At 50.9% G+C, this 17,908-nt stretch overlaps 1 protein-coding gene across 1 annotated transcript in view; it reads left to right on the forward strand.

Annotated features, from left to right (window-relative positions):
* Window positions 1–17,908, forward strand: part of LOC142290805 (ribosomal RNA processing protein 1 homolog A-like) — a 45,378-nt gene that overhangs the window by 18,325 nt on the left and 9,145 nt on the right. The window contains exons 14-15 of the mRNA XM_075334814.1: window positions 10,228–10,431; window positions 10,509–10,566. Of these exons, the coding sequence (XP_075190929.1) occupies window positions 10,228–10,431; window positions 10,509–10,566 (262 nt within the window). The remainder of the gene's footprint in view (window positions 1–10,227; window positions 10,432–10,508; window positions 10,567–17,908) is intronic.

Raw genomic sequence — 17,908 nt, forward strand, 5'->3', positions numbered from 1 at the left:
ATTATCTCAGGACGTCATTGCCACCATGAGACAGACTAGAAAACCGACGTCTGCCAAGATCTACCAAAGGATGTGGAGGATATTCTTCTCTTAATGCTCTGCTCAGGGAGTGTCTCCCTGCCCATTTGCATTCCCTACTTTTCCTTCCTTCCTGCAATCTGGTTTGGAAAAAGGTTGTCACTCGGCTCCCTTAAAGGACAAGTCTCAGCGCTATCTGTATTCTTCAGAAGCGCCTAGCACCACTTCCTCAGGTACACACGTTCCTGCAGGAGGTTTGTCACATTGTCCCTCTGTACAAACGGCCGTTGGACCCATGGGATCTGAACAGGGTACTAATTGCTCTCCAGAAGCCGCCCTTCGAGCCTCTGAGAGATGTTTCACTCTCTCGACTTTCCCAGAAAGAGGCCTTTCTGGTAGCGGTCACGTCTCTTAGGAGAGTGTCCGAGCTAGCAGCGCTGTCATCCAAAAGCTTCCTTCCTGGTGTTTCACCAAGGCAAGGCAGTGCTGCGCCCGATTCCGGAGTTCTCCCTAAGGTGGTATCCCCCTTTCATCTCAATCAGGATATCTCCTTACCTTCCTTTTGCCTCATCCATTTCATCGATATGAAATGGATTTGCATTTGTTGGATCTGGTGAGAGCACTCAGAATCTACATTTCCCGCACGGCGCCTCTGCGCCGCTCGGATGCACTCTCTGTGCTTGTCGCTAATCAGCGTAAGGAGTCGCAGGCTTCCAAATCCACCCTGGCTCGATGGATCAAGGAACCAATTCTTGAAGCCTACTGTTCTGCTGGGCTTCCGGTTCCATCAGGGCTGAAAGCCCATTCTACCAGAGCCGTGGGTGCGCCCTAGGCATTACGGCACCAGGCTACGGCTCAGCAGGTGTGCCAGGCGGCTACCTGGTCGAGTCTGCACACTTTCACCAAACATTATCAGGTGCATACCTATGCTTCGGCGGACGCCAGCCTAGGTAGAAGAGTCCTGCAGGCGGCAGTTGCCTCCCCGTAGGGGAGGGCTGTCTTTGCAGCTCTAACATGAGGTATCTCTCTACCCACCCAGGGACAGCTTTTGGACGTCCCAATCGTCTGGGTCTCCCAATGGAGCGCCGAAGAAGAAGGGAATTTTGTTACTTACCGTAAATTTCTTTTCTTCTAGCTCCTATTGGGAGACCCAGCACCCGCCCTGTTGTCCTTCGGGATTTTTGGTTGTTTCTTCAGCGCTCTATTGGGAGACCCAGACGATTGGGGTATAGCTACTGCCCTCCGGAGGCCACACAAAGCACTACACTAAAAAGTGCAAGGCCCCTCCCCTTCTGGCTATACCCCCCCGTGGTATCACGGGTACTCCAGTTTTCAAGCTTTGTGCGAAGGAGGTCAGACATTCCATGCATAGCTCCACAGATTTTAGTCAGCAGTAGCTGCTGACTATTTCGGATGGAAGAAAAGAGGGCCCATATAGGGCCCCCAGCATGCTCCCTTCTCACCCGTTGATGGTGTTGTAAGGTTGAGGTACCTATTGCTGGTACAGAGGCTGGAGCCCCACATGCTGTTTTCCTTCCACATCCCCCTGAGGGGCTCTGTGGAAGTGGGATCCTGCCGGCCTCAAAGCTCTGACGCCGGGCTCCATCCACAGACCCATAGAACCTGGTGGATGCCGAGCAGGAGTACCATCAGGGACATGGCCCTGCATCATACAGGTACTCTGTGTCCCCGGCAGGCACAGACACACTCCGGGCTGGCTGGGTGTTGTAGTGCGCCGGGGACCGTAACGCTAGAGCTAGTGTTCCTACAGTTTAACTGGGGGACTTTTTTCTGTGTTGTGGGAACGCAGCGCCGACCCCCGCTGGACCGGCGGCGCTGCTGTGACTTTTAGTTCGCCGGGGACACGCCGACCGCGCTTTTACGGCGGTGGCGTTTATAAATCTAGTCCCCGGCTTTTGCGGCCTAGGACGCCGGCAGCTCCGATTCGTTCCCGCCCCCACCCTGTCAATCAGGGTAGGGGAGAGACGCTGTTTCACGGCAGCGACGAGGGCTGGAGCCTGATTTACATGCTCCAGCCCTCTCACTAGGCACAGAGGGAAGCAGGCTTCCCGCTCTTAGTCAGGAACGCCCAGGGCCCGCCCCCCCTCCTCTCTCAGGACGCCGGCAGCCATTACATGCATGGCTGGCTGGAGGAAGGACGCAAGGCTCTGGGAGACCTGGACTAGGGGGCTTTTGGATACCACACACCCGCTCTTAAGCGGGCGGTAAGCGGCATTTCAGCTGGCCCCTCTAGTGCCTCAGTGTGTATTGGTGTACTGTGTCACTGGACATATATATATTTCCTTATTGCTTGCACTGTGAGGTCGCTTCCTGGCTGTATACCCAGATCGCTCTGAGGAGGCAGCAACATGTCATCCACAAAACGCAAGGCTGCCAAGGCTAGGGCTGTGTACACTGCGTGTGCTGCATGTGGGGCTGCTCTACCAGCAGGTTCCAAAGACCCCCATTGTGTGCAATGCTCAGATCCGGTGCTGCTTCGCCAGCCGGAGTCAGGAGAGATAGTGACCCAGGCTGAGACGCCTGTAAGTCCTGCCCCGGTGTCAGGGACAGACTTTGCAGTTTTTGCTGATAATATGTCTGTGACTATGGCAAAAATCCTTGAAACTTTGCAATCCATGCCTGGGGCTCAGTCTACGGACACGGCGAGGTCTCTGTCCTCTAATCCCCCTCAGTTGGATTTAATCCAGACTGCAAGGGGGTCCCCGGCTTCACAGGCTGAGTATTATGACTCAGATGATAGCCCCAGCCACCCTAAGCGAGCTCGCTGGGAAAGACCCTCAACGTCATCACACTGCTCAGGGTCTCAGCGCAATCAGTCTCCCTGTGATGCGTCTGATGAGAGTGATCAGGAGTCTTATCCTGGAACCCCTCTCAATCTGGATACCCCGGATGGGGACGCCATGGTAAACGATCTTATCTCAGCCATCAATAGACTGTTAGATATTTCTCCCCCAGCCCCTTCAGCAGAGGAGGCAGCTGCAGAGCAGGAGAAGTTTCGTTTCCTCTATCCCAAGCGTAAATTAAGTGCTTTCTTGGATCACTCTGACTTCAGAGAGTCAATCCAGAAACACGACGCTCATCCAGAAAGGCGTTTCTCTAAACGTTCTAAGGATACACGTTTTCCTTTCCCCCCTGATGTGGTCAAGCGCTGGACCCAGTGTCCAAAAGTTGACCCCCCGATTTCCAAACTTGCAGCTAGATCCATAGTTGCAGTGGAGGATGGCGCTTCACTTAAGGATGCCAATGACAGACAGATGGACCTCTGGTTAAAATCTGTCTATGAAGCTATCGGCGCGTCGTTTGCTCCAGCATTCGCAGCCGTATGGGCACTCCAAGCTATTTCAGCTGGTTTAGCAAAAGTGGATGCTATCTTACATCCACCGGTGCCGCAAGTGGCGTCCCTTACCTCGCAGATGTCCGCGTTTGCGTCTTACGCTATCAATGCGGTCCTAGAATCTACCAGCCGCACCTCAATGGCGTCCGCCAATTCGGTAGTTTTGCGCAGAGCCTTGTGGTTAAAGGACTGGAAAGCAGATGCTGGTTCCAAAAAATGTTTAACCAGCCTGCCTTTATCTAGAGATAGACTGTTTGGCGAACCATTGGCCGACATCATTAAACAGTCCAAGGGTAAAGACTCTTCTTTGCCCCAGCCCAGATCAAGTAAACCTCAGCAGAAAAGATGGCAGCAGAAGTTTCAGTCCTTTCGAGGTTCGGGCAAGACACAATTCTCCTCGTCCAAAGGGACTCAGAGGACGCAAAGAAGCTCAGATTCCTGGCGGGCTCACGCGCGCCCCAAGAAAGCAAATGGAGGAACCGCTTCCAAAGCGGCTACCTCATGACTTCCAGCTCCCCCCCTCCGCATCTCCGGTCGGGGGCAGGCTCTCCCGCTTTTCCGTCATTTGGATGTCACAGGTCAAAGACCGGTGGGTGACAGACATTTTGTCTCGCGGGTACAGAATCGAGTTCAGTTCTCGTCCTCCAGCTCGGTTCTTCAGAACCTCCCCACATCCAGACCGAGCAGATGCCCTGCTGCAGGCGGTGGACTCCCTAAGAGCGGAAGGAGTAGTGGTTCCTGTACCGCCTCAGGAACAAGGGCGAGGGTTTTACTCCAATCTCTTTGTGGTTCCAAAAAAGGACGGCTCGTTCCGTCCTGTTCTGGATCTAAAGCTGCTCAACAAACATGTGCACGCCAGGCGGTTCCGGATGGAAACCCTCCGCTCTGTCGTGGCCTCAATGTCTCAAGGAGACTTCCTTGCCTCAATAGACATCAAAGATGCTTATCTCCACGTGCCAATTGCTACAGAACATCAACGTTTTCTACGTTTTGTGATAGGAAACGAACATCTTCAGTTCGTAGCTCTACCATTCGGTCTGGCGACAGCCCCACGGGTTTTCACCAAGGTCATGGCGGCAGTGGTAGCAGTCTTGCACTCTCAGGGACACTCGGTGATCCCTTACCTAGACGATCTACTTGTCAAGGCACCCTCTCAAGAGGCATGCCAACTCAGTCTACATGCTACACTGGAGACTCTACAGACGTTCGGATGGATCATCAACTTTCCAAAGTCGAATCTGTCTCCGACACAGTCACTAACGTATCTTGGCATGGAGTTCCATACTCGAGCAGCGAGAGTGAAGCTTCCGCTGAACAAGCAGCGGTCACTACAGACAGGGGTGCAATCCCTCCTTCAGGGCCAGTCGCACCCCTTACGGCGCCTCATGCACTTCCTCGGGAAGATGGTGGCAGCCATGGAAGCAGTTCCCTTTGCGCAGTTTCATCTGCGCCCACTTCAATGGGACATTCTCCGCCAATGGGACGGGAAGTCAACGTCCCTGGACAGGAAAGTCTCTCTTTCCCAGACGGCCAAGGACTCTCTACAATGGTGGCTCCTTCCCACCTCATTGTCTCAGGGAAGATCCTTCCTGCCCCCATCCTGGGCAGTGGTCACGACAGATGCGAGTCTGTCAGGGTGGGGAGCAGTGTTTCTCCACCACAGGGCTCAGGGGACGTGGACTCCGCAGGAGTCCACCCTTCAGATCAATGTTCTGGAAATCAGAGCAGTGTATCTTGCCCTACTAGCCTTCCAGCAGTGGCTGGAAGGAAGGCAGATCCGAATTCAGTCGGACAACTCCACAGCGGTGGCATACATCAACCACCAAGGGGGGACACGCAGTCGGCAAGCCTTCCAGGAAGTCCGGCGGATTATGATGTGGGTGGAAGCCACGGCCTCCACCATATCCGCAGTTCACATCCCCGGCGTAGAAAACTGGGAAGCAGACTTCCTCAGTCGCCAGGGCATGGACGCAGGGGAATGGTCCCTTCACCCGGACGTGTTTCAGGAAATCTGTCGCCGATGGGGAGTGCCGGACGTCGACCTAATGGCGTCCCGGCACAACAACAAGGTCCCGGCATTCATGGCGAGGTCGCGCGATCAAAGAGCTCTGGCGGCAGACGCATTGGTTCAAGATTGGTCACAGTTCCGGCTCCCATACGTCTTTCCACCTCTGGCACTCTTACCCAGAGTGTTACGCAAGATCAGATCCGATTGCAGCCGCGTCATACTCGTCGCCCCAGACTGGCCGAGGAGATCGTGGTATCCGGATCTGTGGCATCTCACGGTCGGTCGACCGTGGTCACTGCCAGACCGACCAGACTTACTGTCCCAAGGGCCGTTTTTCCATCAGAATTCTGCGGCCCTGAACCTGACTGTGTGGCCATTGAGTCCTGGATCCTAGCGTCTGCAGGATTATCTCAAGGAGTCGTAGCCACAATGAGACAAGCTAGGAAGTCAACGTCTGCTAAGATCTACCACAGGACGTGGAAGATTTTCTTATCTTGGTGCTCTGCACAGAGAGTATCCCCTTGGCCATTTGCATTGCCCACCTTTCTTTCCTTCCTGCAATCGGGGTTGGAAAAGGGCTTGTCGCTCAGTTCCCTTAAAGGGCAAGTCTCGGCACTGTCTGTGTTTTTTCAGAAGCGTCTAGCACGTCTTCCTAAGGTGCGCACGTTCCTACAGGGGGTCTGTCATATTGTGCCCCCGTACAAGCGGCCGTTAGATCCATGGGATCTGAACAGAGTACTTGTTGCTCTGCAAAAGCCGCCCTTCGAGCCTCTAAAGGACGTTTCCTTTTCTCGCCTGTCACAGAAAGTGGCGTTTCTTGTCGCGATCACATCGCTTCGGCGAGTGTCTGAGCTGGCAGCTTTGTCATCCAAGGCTCCTTTCCTGGTGTTCCACCAGGACAAGGTAGTGCTGCGCCCCATTCCGGAGTTTCTCCCTAAGGTCGTATCCTCGTTTCATCTTAATCAGGATATATCCTTGCCTTCCTTTTACCCTCATCCGGTTCACCGGTATGAAAAGGACTTACGTTTGCTAGATCTGGTGAGAGCACTCAGAATCTACATTTCCCGAACGGCACCCATACGCCGTTCCGATGCACTTTTTGTCCTTGTCGCTGGTCCGCGCAAGGGATTGCAGGCTTCTAAAGCCACCCTGGCTCGATGGATCAAAGAACCAATTCTAGAGGCCTACCGCTCTGCGGGGCTTCCGGTTCCTTCAGGGCTAAAAGCCCACTCAACCAGAGCCGTGGGTGCGTCCTGGGCATTACGACACCAGGCTTCGGCTCAACAGGTGTGCCAGGCAGCAACCTGGTCCAGTCTGCACACTTTCACCAAGCATTATCAGGTGCATACCTATGCTTCGGCGGATGCCAGCTTAGGTAGAAGAGTCCTGCAGGCGGCAGTGACATCCCCGTAGGGGAGGGCTGTTTTTGCAGCTCTAACATGAGGTATTTCTTTACCCACCCAGGGACAGCTTTTGGACGTCCCAATCGTCTGGGTCTCCCAATAGAGCGCTGAAGAAGAAGGGAATTTTGTTACTTACCGTAAATTCCTTTTCTTCTAGCTCTTATTGGGAGACCCAGCACCCGCCCTGTTGTCCTTCGGGATTTTTTTGTTGTTTGCGGGTACACATGTTGTTCATGTTGAACGGTTTTTCAGTTCTCCGATGTTTCTCGGAGTTAATTTGTTTAAACCAGTTATTGGCTTCCTCCTTCTTGCTTTGGCACTAAAACTGGAGTACCCGTGATACCACGGGGGGGTATAGCCAGAAGGGGAGGGGCCTTGCACTTTTTAGTGTAGTGCTTTGTGTGGCCTCCGGAGGGCAGTAGCTATACCCCAATCGTCTGGGTCTCCCAATAAGAGCTAGAAGAAAAGGAATTTACGGTAAGTAACAAAATTCCCTTCTTTTCGGGTACACATGTTGTTCATGTTGAACGGTTTTCAGTTCTCCGATGTTACTTCGGAGTGAATTTGTTTAAACCAGTTATTGGCTTTCCTCCTTCTTGCTTTTGCACTAAAACTGGTGAGCCAGTGATCCCACTGGGGGTGTATAGCCAGAAGGGGAGGGGCCTTACACTTTTTAGTGTAATGCTTTGTGTGGCCTCCGGAGGCAGTACTATACACCCCAATCGTCTGGGTCTCCCAATAGGAGCTAGAAGAAAAGGAATTTACGGTAAGTAACAAAATTCCCTTCATCTGCCAGGAGATGCAGGTCTGTGACCTCTGACACCTCACCCGAGGTGAGGTCACTCAGCTCGGTCAGGTTACTTGCGGTCACAGGTGGAGGACCGTGGGAATCTCCAGCTGTAACCACAAATAATCTGAGCTAGGTCACCGCTCATCACTATGGCTCATTCATTCTCTGCCTGAAGCTCACAGCTGCTGGAGATGTTCTGTCACTTCAGATGTAGCAGATCTGGAATCGTCGTGGGACCTTGTGGGGATTACACATGAATTTGGGATTAAATGAATTGGAGATGGAGGGTGTATTTTTGTAGTTTATTTCAGAGAAGGGATTTTTCCGGTGTGTTTTTTTGTTTGTTTTTTTTCCCACTTACAGATTAGTGATGGGGGGGGTGTCTCATTGACCCTCCTCTTTACTAATCCAGGGCTCACTGGCAGCTGTGAGCTGACATTAACCCTTTATTACACTGATTGCCATCTCACCAAGGCAATCGGGAAGAGCCGGATAAACATTAGGCTTGTCACAACTAATAGATGCGGCAATCCTGGGTGGCTGCAGGCTGTTATTTTTAGGCTGGGGGCCGAATAAGCTTGGGTCTACCCATCCGGAGAATACCAGCCCTGTTAAAAATATACTCTTAAATATATTTTTCTTTAAATACGCGATAAGATCCATGAAAAATAGACTAAAAAATGTGTAAAAAAAAATAAAATAAATGTAGTTTATATCTGATAAAAATGATTGCTAAATTATAAAGTTGCAGTTCAGTTACAGAAAAGGAAAAAAACTATACTGCATAAGCTTACGTAAAAGAGTTCAATTAGTCTTTCTTGAGTTCCTGAGAGAGCAACCATATCTTGCTTCGTCTTGAGTGAAAGCAGGATCAAAGGAACAGACAGACATGCTTCTAAAGGCTACTTTACACACTGCGATATCAGTTTCGATATCACTAGTGTGGGTACCCGCCCCCATCTGTTGCGCGACACGGGCATATCGCTGCCCGTGCCGCAAAACATCGCCCAGAGCCGTCACACATACTTACCTGTCCGGCGACGTCGCTGTGACCGGCGAACCGCCTCCTTTCTAAGGGGGCGGTCCGTTCGACGTCACAGCGACGTCACTGAACCGCCGCCCAATAGCAGGGGAGGGGCGGAGATGAGCGGGACGTAACATCCCGCCCACCTCCTTCCTTCTGCATAGCAGCCGGGAGGCAGGTAAGGAGAGCTTCCTCGCTCCTGCGGCGTCACACGGAGCGATGTGTGCTGCTGCAGGAACGAGGAACAACTTCGTTACTGCTGCAGTAACGATTTTTAAGAATGGACCCCCATGTCGCCGATTAGCGATTTTGCACGTTTTTGCAATGATGCAAAATCGCTTATCGGTGTCACACGCAACGGCATCGCTAATGCGGCCGGATGTGTGTCACAAATTCCGTGACCCCAAGGAGATCGCTTTAGCGATGCCGCAGCGTGTAAAGCCCGCTTTAGAGGCTGGATGGATGGGATGGTTCAGCTTCGACATATGTGAATTGACTCTCGGAGCAGGAGAGCAGCCACCCCCTCCCACCGTGTGTTATATGACAACTGTCCAATCCATATAGGGTATTTCAGCTGAACGCAGTTGCATATGATGTAATCACTAGAAGCTTCCAGATGGATGGATATATATATATCATACCATGTCAGCATTTCCCTAGATTCGATACAGATATTCAATACAGATTCCTTTATCTTAACTTAAGTACTGTTATCAATAAGCTGTGCCCTCCAATATAGACAGAACTGTGAAAACATATAATATGTCCTACTATAAAATATTTGATAACTAGATGTATTAATTTTAATGTTTTTTACAAGCCCCCAGCTGTCAGGCTTTGTCATAGCTAGTATCAAAATTGGATGGGGGCTGCACGCTGTTTTTTGTTTTGTTTTTAATTTTAAAAAGTTGCATGCGGTTCGTCTTATTTTGCTACACAACCAAGATAAGAGCATGACTGGGGGCTGCAGCCTGTAGCCGTATGCTTTATCTGTGGTGGTATAATAAGGGGGGACCATACACCAGTTGTTTTTTTTTTTGTTTTATTTATTTTACACTACAGGGAGGCAGACAGTGTGTGTGTGTGTGTGTGTGTGTGTGTGTGATTCCAACCAATCACAGACATTGTCACACAGGGAGGGGTGCGGTCTGACAGCAACCAATCACAGATGCTGGGACTGACAGTGGGCGGGGGAAGCAGTGAATTTGTATGAGAGTTAATGAGCGGCCCCAGAAGTAGCGTTATTGCCGCGTGGGAGACTCCATATAACGCTCCCGCTCCAATCCTAGCCCTGTCTACCACCTTTTTAAAGTGCCATATTTGGGTCCCCACAAACTTATCTGGGGATCGGCGTCCGCCCAGATATTTGAGATGAATGCCAGGCTGGAACTGGGAAAACCCCACAACCCCGGTTGGACCCGCTGCTCCCGGGTTTCCTCGGGTCCATCCATCGCTAGTGAGGAGTAATAATCTCTGTAGATACCATAAATCACAAGCTCTCACCGTGGGCTTCTAAGAAGGGGTTAAAGCGGCAGGAAATAGATGGTGGCGGATTGGGAGACCTGAGGAAGCTGTTGGGTTTATGCAGAGACTCCCATAGCAAATGTGATAATCCTCTTATCTACACAGATCAGTGGTAAAGCAGCAAATGTGGTGACATCAGAATGCCCTGCCCCTGCAAGCTCCGCCCATGTGCACTCTACAAGCTCCGCCCATGTGCACTCTACAAGCTCCGCCCATGCGCCCCCCACACCCCGGGATTTCATCACTTTCCAAAAGTCAAAAGCTCCAAAGCCGCTGTATGTAAAGGGTTCAAAGAGCAAAGGCCAGACGGTGAGTGTGACGGGGGCAGCGACCTTCTCTGGGGGCTTCAGGCGCTCGGGGTCCTCATCATCACTTTCTCCCCACAGATCAGTAAGAGTAAATCTAAGAAGGTGACGTTCAGCCTGAACAGGAACATGACGGCAGGTGAGGGCCGGGGGGCACGGGGGGCACGGGCTGGTCCAGCATGGCCTGGTCACTAGTCTCCCTGCACTGCTGCAGACCACTGAGAAAGATAGAAGCCATATTCAAACCCTGCACAACGTTACATAATATTAATGTGTGTATATATTATACAGTGCCTTGTGAAAGTATTCAGCCCCTTGAATTTTTCAGCATTTCCTACGTTTCCGGCTTCAAACATAAAGATAAAATGTGAAGTTCTGGTGAAGAATCTACAACAAGTGACACAATTGTGAAGAGGAAGGAAATTTATTGCTTATTTTAAACTTTTATAATAACTGTAAATTGTGGCGTGCAATATTATTCATCCCCTGTAAGTGAATCCTTTGTAGCGCCCCCTTTTGCTGCGATTACAGCTGCAGTCTCTTGGGGTCTGTGTCTATCAGTTTTGCACATGGAGAGGTGAAATTCTCGCCCATTCTTTGTAAACAGCTGGAGCTGAGTGAGGTTGGATGGAGGTGTTTGTGAACAGCAGTTTTCAGCTCTTTCCACAGATTCTCGATTGGGTTCAGGTCTGGACTGTGACTTGGCCATTCTAACACCTGGATACGTTTATTTGTGAACCATTCCATTGTAGATTCTGATAATAAACAATTTGTGTCAGTTGCTTACCCAATATAGCTACAATTAGCAAAGCAAGATATGGTCTCAAAAGTAACGTGGTAACAATTTTAAAATATAACCTTTAATAGTTTATAATAAAAAAATAATTGACCACACAACATAAAAGGTTGTAAAACCAACCTAAATAACTAGGGCCCGAAACAGGCTCCTACTATTACTAAGTTAGGACACCGGCACGGTAGCAAAGTCGCCCACCGTAACCGTAAAAAGATGACCAGACAATTGTCACCCTAATATGCACACCAAGATATACCACACTTAAAGCAGTCACTAGAACCAATAGTTGGGTCCTGCTATGGTAAATAAATGATGCAAAAGGTTGTCCAATAGAGGGGGGGGGCAGACCCTTCAGCCACACAATACCCCTCAAATGGCAACACTCTGACCTTAGTTTGTGCTTAGACCTCCCAACGCGTTTCTTAATTCACTTAGTCATCAGGGGACTGTGGTCAAGAAACCAAGGGCTTCAGTATGAAGCAGACTTCCTGCATGGTGTGTCAGAGCATGGCATAAAGCTTCTGCCCCCCCCTCTATTGGACAACCTTTTGCATCATTTATTTACCATAGCAGGACCCAACTATTGGTTCTAGTGACTGCTTTAAGTGTGGTATATCTTGGTGTGCATATTAGGGTGACAATTGTCTGGTCACCTTTTTACGGTTACGGTGGGCGACTTTGCTACCGTGCCAGTGTCCTAACTTAGTAATAGTAGGAGCCTGTTTCGGGCCCTAGTTATTTAGGTTGGTTTTACAACCTTTTTATGTTGTGTGGTCAATTATTTTTTTATTATAAACTATTAAAGGTTATATTTTAAAATTGTTACCACGTTACTTTTGAGACCATTGTAGATTTTGCTTTATGTTTGGGATCATTGTCTTGTTGGAAGACAAATCTCCGTCCCAGTCTCAGGTCTTTTGCAGACTCCAACAGGTTTTCTTCAAGAATGGTCCTGTATTTGGCTCCATCCATCTTCCCATCATATTTAACCATCTTCCCTGTCCCTGCTGATGAAAAGCAGGCCCAAACCATGATTCTGCCACCACCATGTTTGACAGTGGGGATGGTGTGTTCAGGGTGATGAGCTGTGTTGCTTATCGTATAGCTTTGTTTCCAAATAGTGTGATTTTGGTTTCCTCTGAGCAGAGCCCCTTCTTCCACGTGTTTGGGGTCTCCAGGTGGCTTGTGGCAACACTTTTTATGGATATCTTTGAGAAATGGCTTTCTTCTTGCCACTCTTCCATAAAGGCCAGATTTGTGCAGTGTAGACTGATTGTTGTCCTGTGGACAGACTCTCCCACCTCAGCTGTAGATCTCTGCAGATCATCCAGAGGGATCATGGGCCTCTTGGCTGCGTCTCTGCTCAGTCTTCTCCTTGTGTGAGATGACAGTTTGGATGGAGGCCGGGTCTTGGTAGATTTGCAGGGGTATGATGCTCCTTCCATTACAATATGATCACTTGCACAGGGCTTCTTGGGATGTTTAAAGTTTTGGAAATCTTTTTGTAACCAAATCCGGCTTTAAACTTCTCCACAACAGTATCCTGGACCTGCCTGTTGTGTTCCTTGGTCTTCATGATGCTCTCTGCTCTTTACACAGAACATGAGACTATCACAGAGCAGGGGCATTATACGGAGACTTGATTACACACAGGGGCTTATATTTATCATCATCAGTCATTTAGGACAACATTGCATCATCCAGAGACCCTCAATCACCTTCTGGAGTGAGTTTCTGCACTGAAAGTAAAGGGGATGAATAATATTGCACGCCTCAATCTTCAGTTATTTATTTTTTATAAAAGTGTAAAATAAGCAATAAATTTCCTTCCTCTTCACAATTGTGTCACTTGTTGTAGATTCTTCTCCAGAACATTCACATTTTATCTTTGTTTGAAGCCTGAAATGTGGGAAAAGGGTGAAAAATTCAATACTTTCACAAGGCACTGTATAATATATACACACATTAATATTATGTAACGTTGTGCAGGGTTTGAATATGGCTTCTATCTTTCTCAGTGGTCTGCAGCAGTGGACTGAATACTTTTGCAAGGTAGTGTGTCTTACTACATTTACAATGGTGTGCAGGGCTGTGATAAGACTATCACTGAAACGACCCTCGGGACCACCAGGGAACACCAATCACCGAAAACCGACAGGGGCAAGTGATATTCAATAGAAAATGTCTCTATTCTATTATTAATTACACCCGGAATTCAACAACAATCACCAAATCCACAAACCCCGAGTGCGGCGTCTGCGGATCAGGAGTGAGCAGATCACTGTGGAGGGGTCTCCAGACTGCGACCAGCATGGACCAGACAGAAATAAAGAATCCAGCACGGATATACCATTATACATACAATACCAGCTAGAAAACACTATAGAATTTGTGTTCATAATATTAAAAAAAAACTGTAGTAAAAAAAAATTTTCTTCGGCGCTCTATTGGGAGACCCAGACGATTGGGTGTATAGCACTGCCTCCGGAGGCCACACAAAGCAATTACACTAAAAAGTGTAAGGCCCCTCCCCTTCTGGCTATACACCCCCAGTGGGATCACTGGCTCACCAGTTTTCTGCTTTGTGCGAAGGAGGTCAGACATCCACGCATAGCTCCACTGTTTGTAGTCAGCAGTAGCTGCTGGCTCTATCGGATGGAAGAAAAGAGGGCCCATATAGGGCCCCCAGCATGCTCCCTTCTCACCCGTGATGGTGCTTGTAAGGTTGAGGTACCTATTGCTGGTACGGAGGCTGGAGCCCACATGCTGTTTTCCTTCCACATCCCCCTGAGGGGCTCTGTGGAAGTGGGATCCTGCCGGCCCCCAAGCCCTGGGGCCGGGCTCCATCCACAGACCCATAGAACCTGCTGGATTGGGAGCGGGAGTGCCGTTCAGGGACATGGCCCTGCAACTTCAGGTACTCTGTGTCCCCGGCAGGCACGGACACTCTCAGGGCTTGCTGAGCGTTATAGTGCGCCGGGGACAGTGGCGCTGTACGCTGGGGGTTAGGTCACTGCAGCTTTGCTGAGTGACGATTGTGTGTTGGGAACTACTGCGCCGACCGCTCCTGGAGCGGCGGCGCAGCTGCGACTTGTAGTGCGCCGGGGGCTTGGCGCCGACCGCGCTTGTACGGCGGCGGCGTTTTTAACTTTAGCCCCCGGCTTCTGCGGCCTAGCGCCGCTTCGTTCCCGCCCCCACCCTGTCAATCAGGGTAGGGGAGAGACGCTGCTCAATGGCTGCGCCGAGGGCTGGAGCCTTATTTACATGCTCCAGCCCTCTCACTAGGCACAAGGGGAAGCAGACTTCCCGCTCTTCGTCGGTGTACGCCCAGGGCCCGCCCCCCCTCTCCACAAGGACGCCGGCAGCCATTACACATGCGATCTGGCTGGAAGGAGGCAGCAGGCTCTGGGAGACCCAGACTAGAGGGATTTCTGGCGACCACACACCGCTCCTAAGCGGGCGGTAAGCAGCACAGTAGTGCAGGCCCCACTAGTGCCTCAGTGATATATTAGTGTACTTCTTTATTGGTACCATATATATATATATATATATTTATATAGTGCACTGTAAGGTCGCTTCTGGCTGGACACCCTGTACTGCTCTGAGGACGCAGCAACATGTCATCCGCAAAACGCAAGGCTGCCAAGGCACGGGCTGTGTACACTGTTTGTACTGCATGTGGGGCTAATCTACCAGCAGGCTCCAATGATTCACATTGTGTGCAATGTTCAGTCCCAGTGGCACTTCGCCAGCCAGAGCCTATTGTGTTGGTAGCCCAGGCAGAGACGCCTGTGAACCCTGCCCCGGTGACGGGGACAGACTTTGCAGTGTTTGCTGATAAAATGTCTGAGGCTATGACAAGGATCCTGGAGACCTTGCAGGCCAGGCCAGTTCCTCAGACTATGGACACTGCTGTGGCTATGCTCACTGGTCCCCCTCAGTTAGAACTAATCCGTACTTCAAGGGGGTCTCAAGCATCACAGGCTGAAGTCTCTGACTCAGATGACAGTCCCAGGCAGCCTAAGCGTGCTCGCTGGGAAAGACCCTCGACGTCATCACACTGCTCAGGGTCTCAGCGAGAAGAGTCTCTCTGTGATGAGACTGAGGACGGTGATCAGGAGTCTAATCCTGAGGCCCCTCTCAATCTGGATGCCCCTGATGGTGACGCCATGGTTAATGACCTTATATCGGCGATTAATAGGCTGTTGGATATTTCTCCCCCAGCCCCTTCTGCAGAGGAGGCAGCTGCACAGCAGGAGAAGTTCCATTTCCTGTATCCCAAGCGTAAATTAAGTGCTTTTTTGGACCACTCTGACTTCAGAGAATCAATCCAAAAGCACGACGCTCATCCAGACAAGCGTTTCTCTAAACGTTCTAAGGATACCCGTTATCCTTTTCCCCCTGAAGTGGCCAAACGCTGGACCCAGTGCCCAAAGGTGGATCCCCCAATTTCCAAGCTGGCGGCTAGATCCATAGTCGCAGTAGAAGATGGCGCTTCACTTAAAGATGCCAATGACAGACAGATGGACCTTTGGTTGAAATCTGTCTTTGAAATCTGTCTATGAAGCTATCGGCGCGTCGTTTGCTCCAGCATTCGCGGCCGTGTGGGCACTACAGGCTATTTCAGCGGGTTTAGCACAGGTGGATGCTATCATGCATCCAGCAGTACCACAGGTGGCGTCCCTAACTTCGCAAATGTCTGCGTTTGCGACCTATGCTATCAATGCTGTCCTAGAGTCTACGAGCCGTACATCTATGGCGGCCGCCAATTCTGTGGTTTTGCGCAGAGCCTTATGGTTAAAGGACTGGAAAGCAGATGCTGGTTCCAAAAAATGCTTAACCAGCTTGCCACTATCTAGAGACAGACTGTTTGGTGAGCCATTGGCTGAAATCATAAAACAGTCCAAGGGTAAGGACTCTTCCTTGCCACAGCCCAGAGCAAGTAAACCTCAACAGAAAAAGTGGCAGTCGAGGTTTCGGTCCTTTCGAGGCTCGGGCAAGCCCCAATTCTCCTCGTCCAAAGGGACTCAGAAAGGACAAGGGAGCTCAGATTCCTGGCGGGCTCACTCACGCCCCAGGAAAGCAAATGGAGGAACCGCTTCCAAGGCGGCTACCTCATGACTTTCGGCCTCCTCCCTCCGCATCCTCGGTCGGTGGCAGGCTCTCCCGCTTTTGCGACATTTGGCTGTCACAGGTCAAGGACCGGTGGGTAACAGACATTTTGTCTCGCGGGTACAGAATCGAGTTCAGTTCTCGGCCTCCACTTCGGTTCTTCAGAACCTCCCCACACCCCAACCGAGCAGATGCCCTGCTGCAGGCGGTGGACTCTCTAAGAGCAGAAGGAGTCGTGATCCCTGTCCCCCCTCTGGAACGGGGCCGAGGATTTTACTCCAACCTCTTTGTGGTTCCAAAAAAGGACGGCTCCTTCCGTCCCGTTCTGGACCTAAAACTGCTCAACAAGCATGTGAACGCCAGGCGGTTCCGGATGGAATCCCTCCGCTCAGTCATTGCCTCAATGTCCCAAGGAGATTTCCTAGCGTCAATAGACATCAAAGATGCTTATCTTCACGTGCCGATTGCTACGGAGCACCAACGCTTTCTGCGCTTCGTGATAGGAGACGACCATCTTCAGTTCGTAGCCCTGCCATTTGGTCTGGCGACAGCCCCCCGGGTGTTCACCAAGATCATGGCAGCAGTGGTAGCAGTCTTGCACTCTCACGGACACTCTGTGATCCCTTACTTGGACGATCTATTGGTCAAGGCACCCTCTCAGGAGGCATGCCAACTCAGCCTGAATTTTGCACTGGAGACTCTCCAGGCGTTCGGGTGGATCATCAACTTCCCAAAGTCAAATCTGTCACCGACCCAATCACTAACGTATCTTGGCATGGAGTTTCATACTCTCTCAGCGATAGTGAAGCTTCCGCTGAGCAAGCAGAGGTCACTACAGACGGGGGTGCAGGCTCTCCTTCAGAGTCAGTCGCACTCCTTAAGACGCCTCATGCACTTCCTCGGGAAGATGGTGGCGGCAATAGAGGCGGTTCCGTTTGCGCAGTTTCATCTGCGTCCACTTCAATGGGACATTCTCCGCCAATGGGACGGGAAGTCAAAATCCCTGGACAGGAAAGTCTTCCTTTCCCAGACGGCCAAGGACTCTCTGCAGTGGTGGCTTCTTCCCACCTCATTATCACAGGGAAGATCCTTCCTACCACCGTCCTGGGCGGTGGTCACGACAGACGCGAGTCTGTCAGGGTGGGGAGCAGTGTTTCTTCACCACAGGGCTCAGGGTACGTGGACTCAGCAGGAGTCCAGCCTTCAGATCAATGTTCTGGAAATCAGAGCGGTGTTTCTTGCCCTGCTAGCCTTCCAGCAGTGGCTGGAAGGGAAGCAGATCCGAATTCAATCGGACAACTCCACAGCGGTGGCATACATCAATCACCAGGGCGGGACTCGCAGTCGGCAAGCCTTCCAGGAAGTCCGGCGCATTATGATGTGGGTGGAAGCCACGGCCTCCACCATATCCGCAGTTCACATCCCCGGCGTAGAAAACTGGGAAGCAGACTTCCTCAGTCGCCAGGGCATGGACGCAGGGGAATGGTCCCTTCACCCGGACGTGTTTCAGGAAATCTGTCGCCGATGGGGAAGGCCGGACGTCGATCTAATGGCGTCTCGGCACAACAACAAG

Source organism: Anomaloglossus baeobatrachus, chromosome 2, assembly GCF_048569485.1.
Source record: "Anomaloglossus baeobatrachus isolate aAnoBae1 chromosome 2, aAnoBae1.hap1, whole genome shotgun sequence".
NCBI lineage: Eukaryota > Metazoa > Chordata > Amphibia > Anura > Aromobatidae > Anomaloglossus > Anomaloglossus baeobatrachus.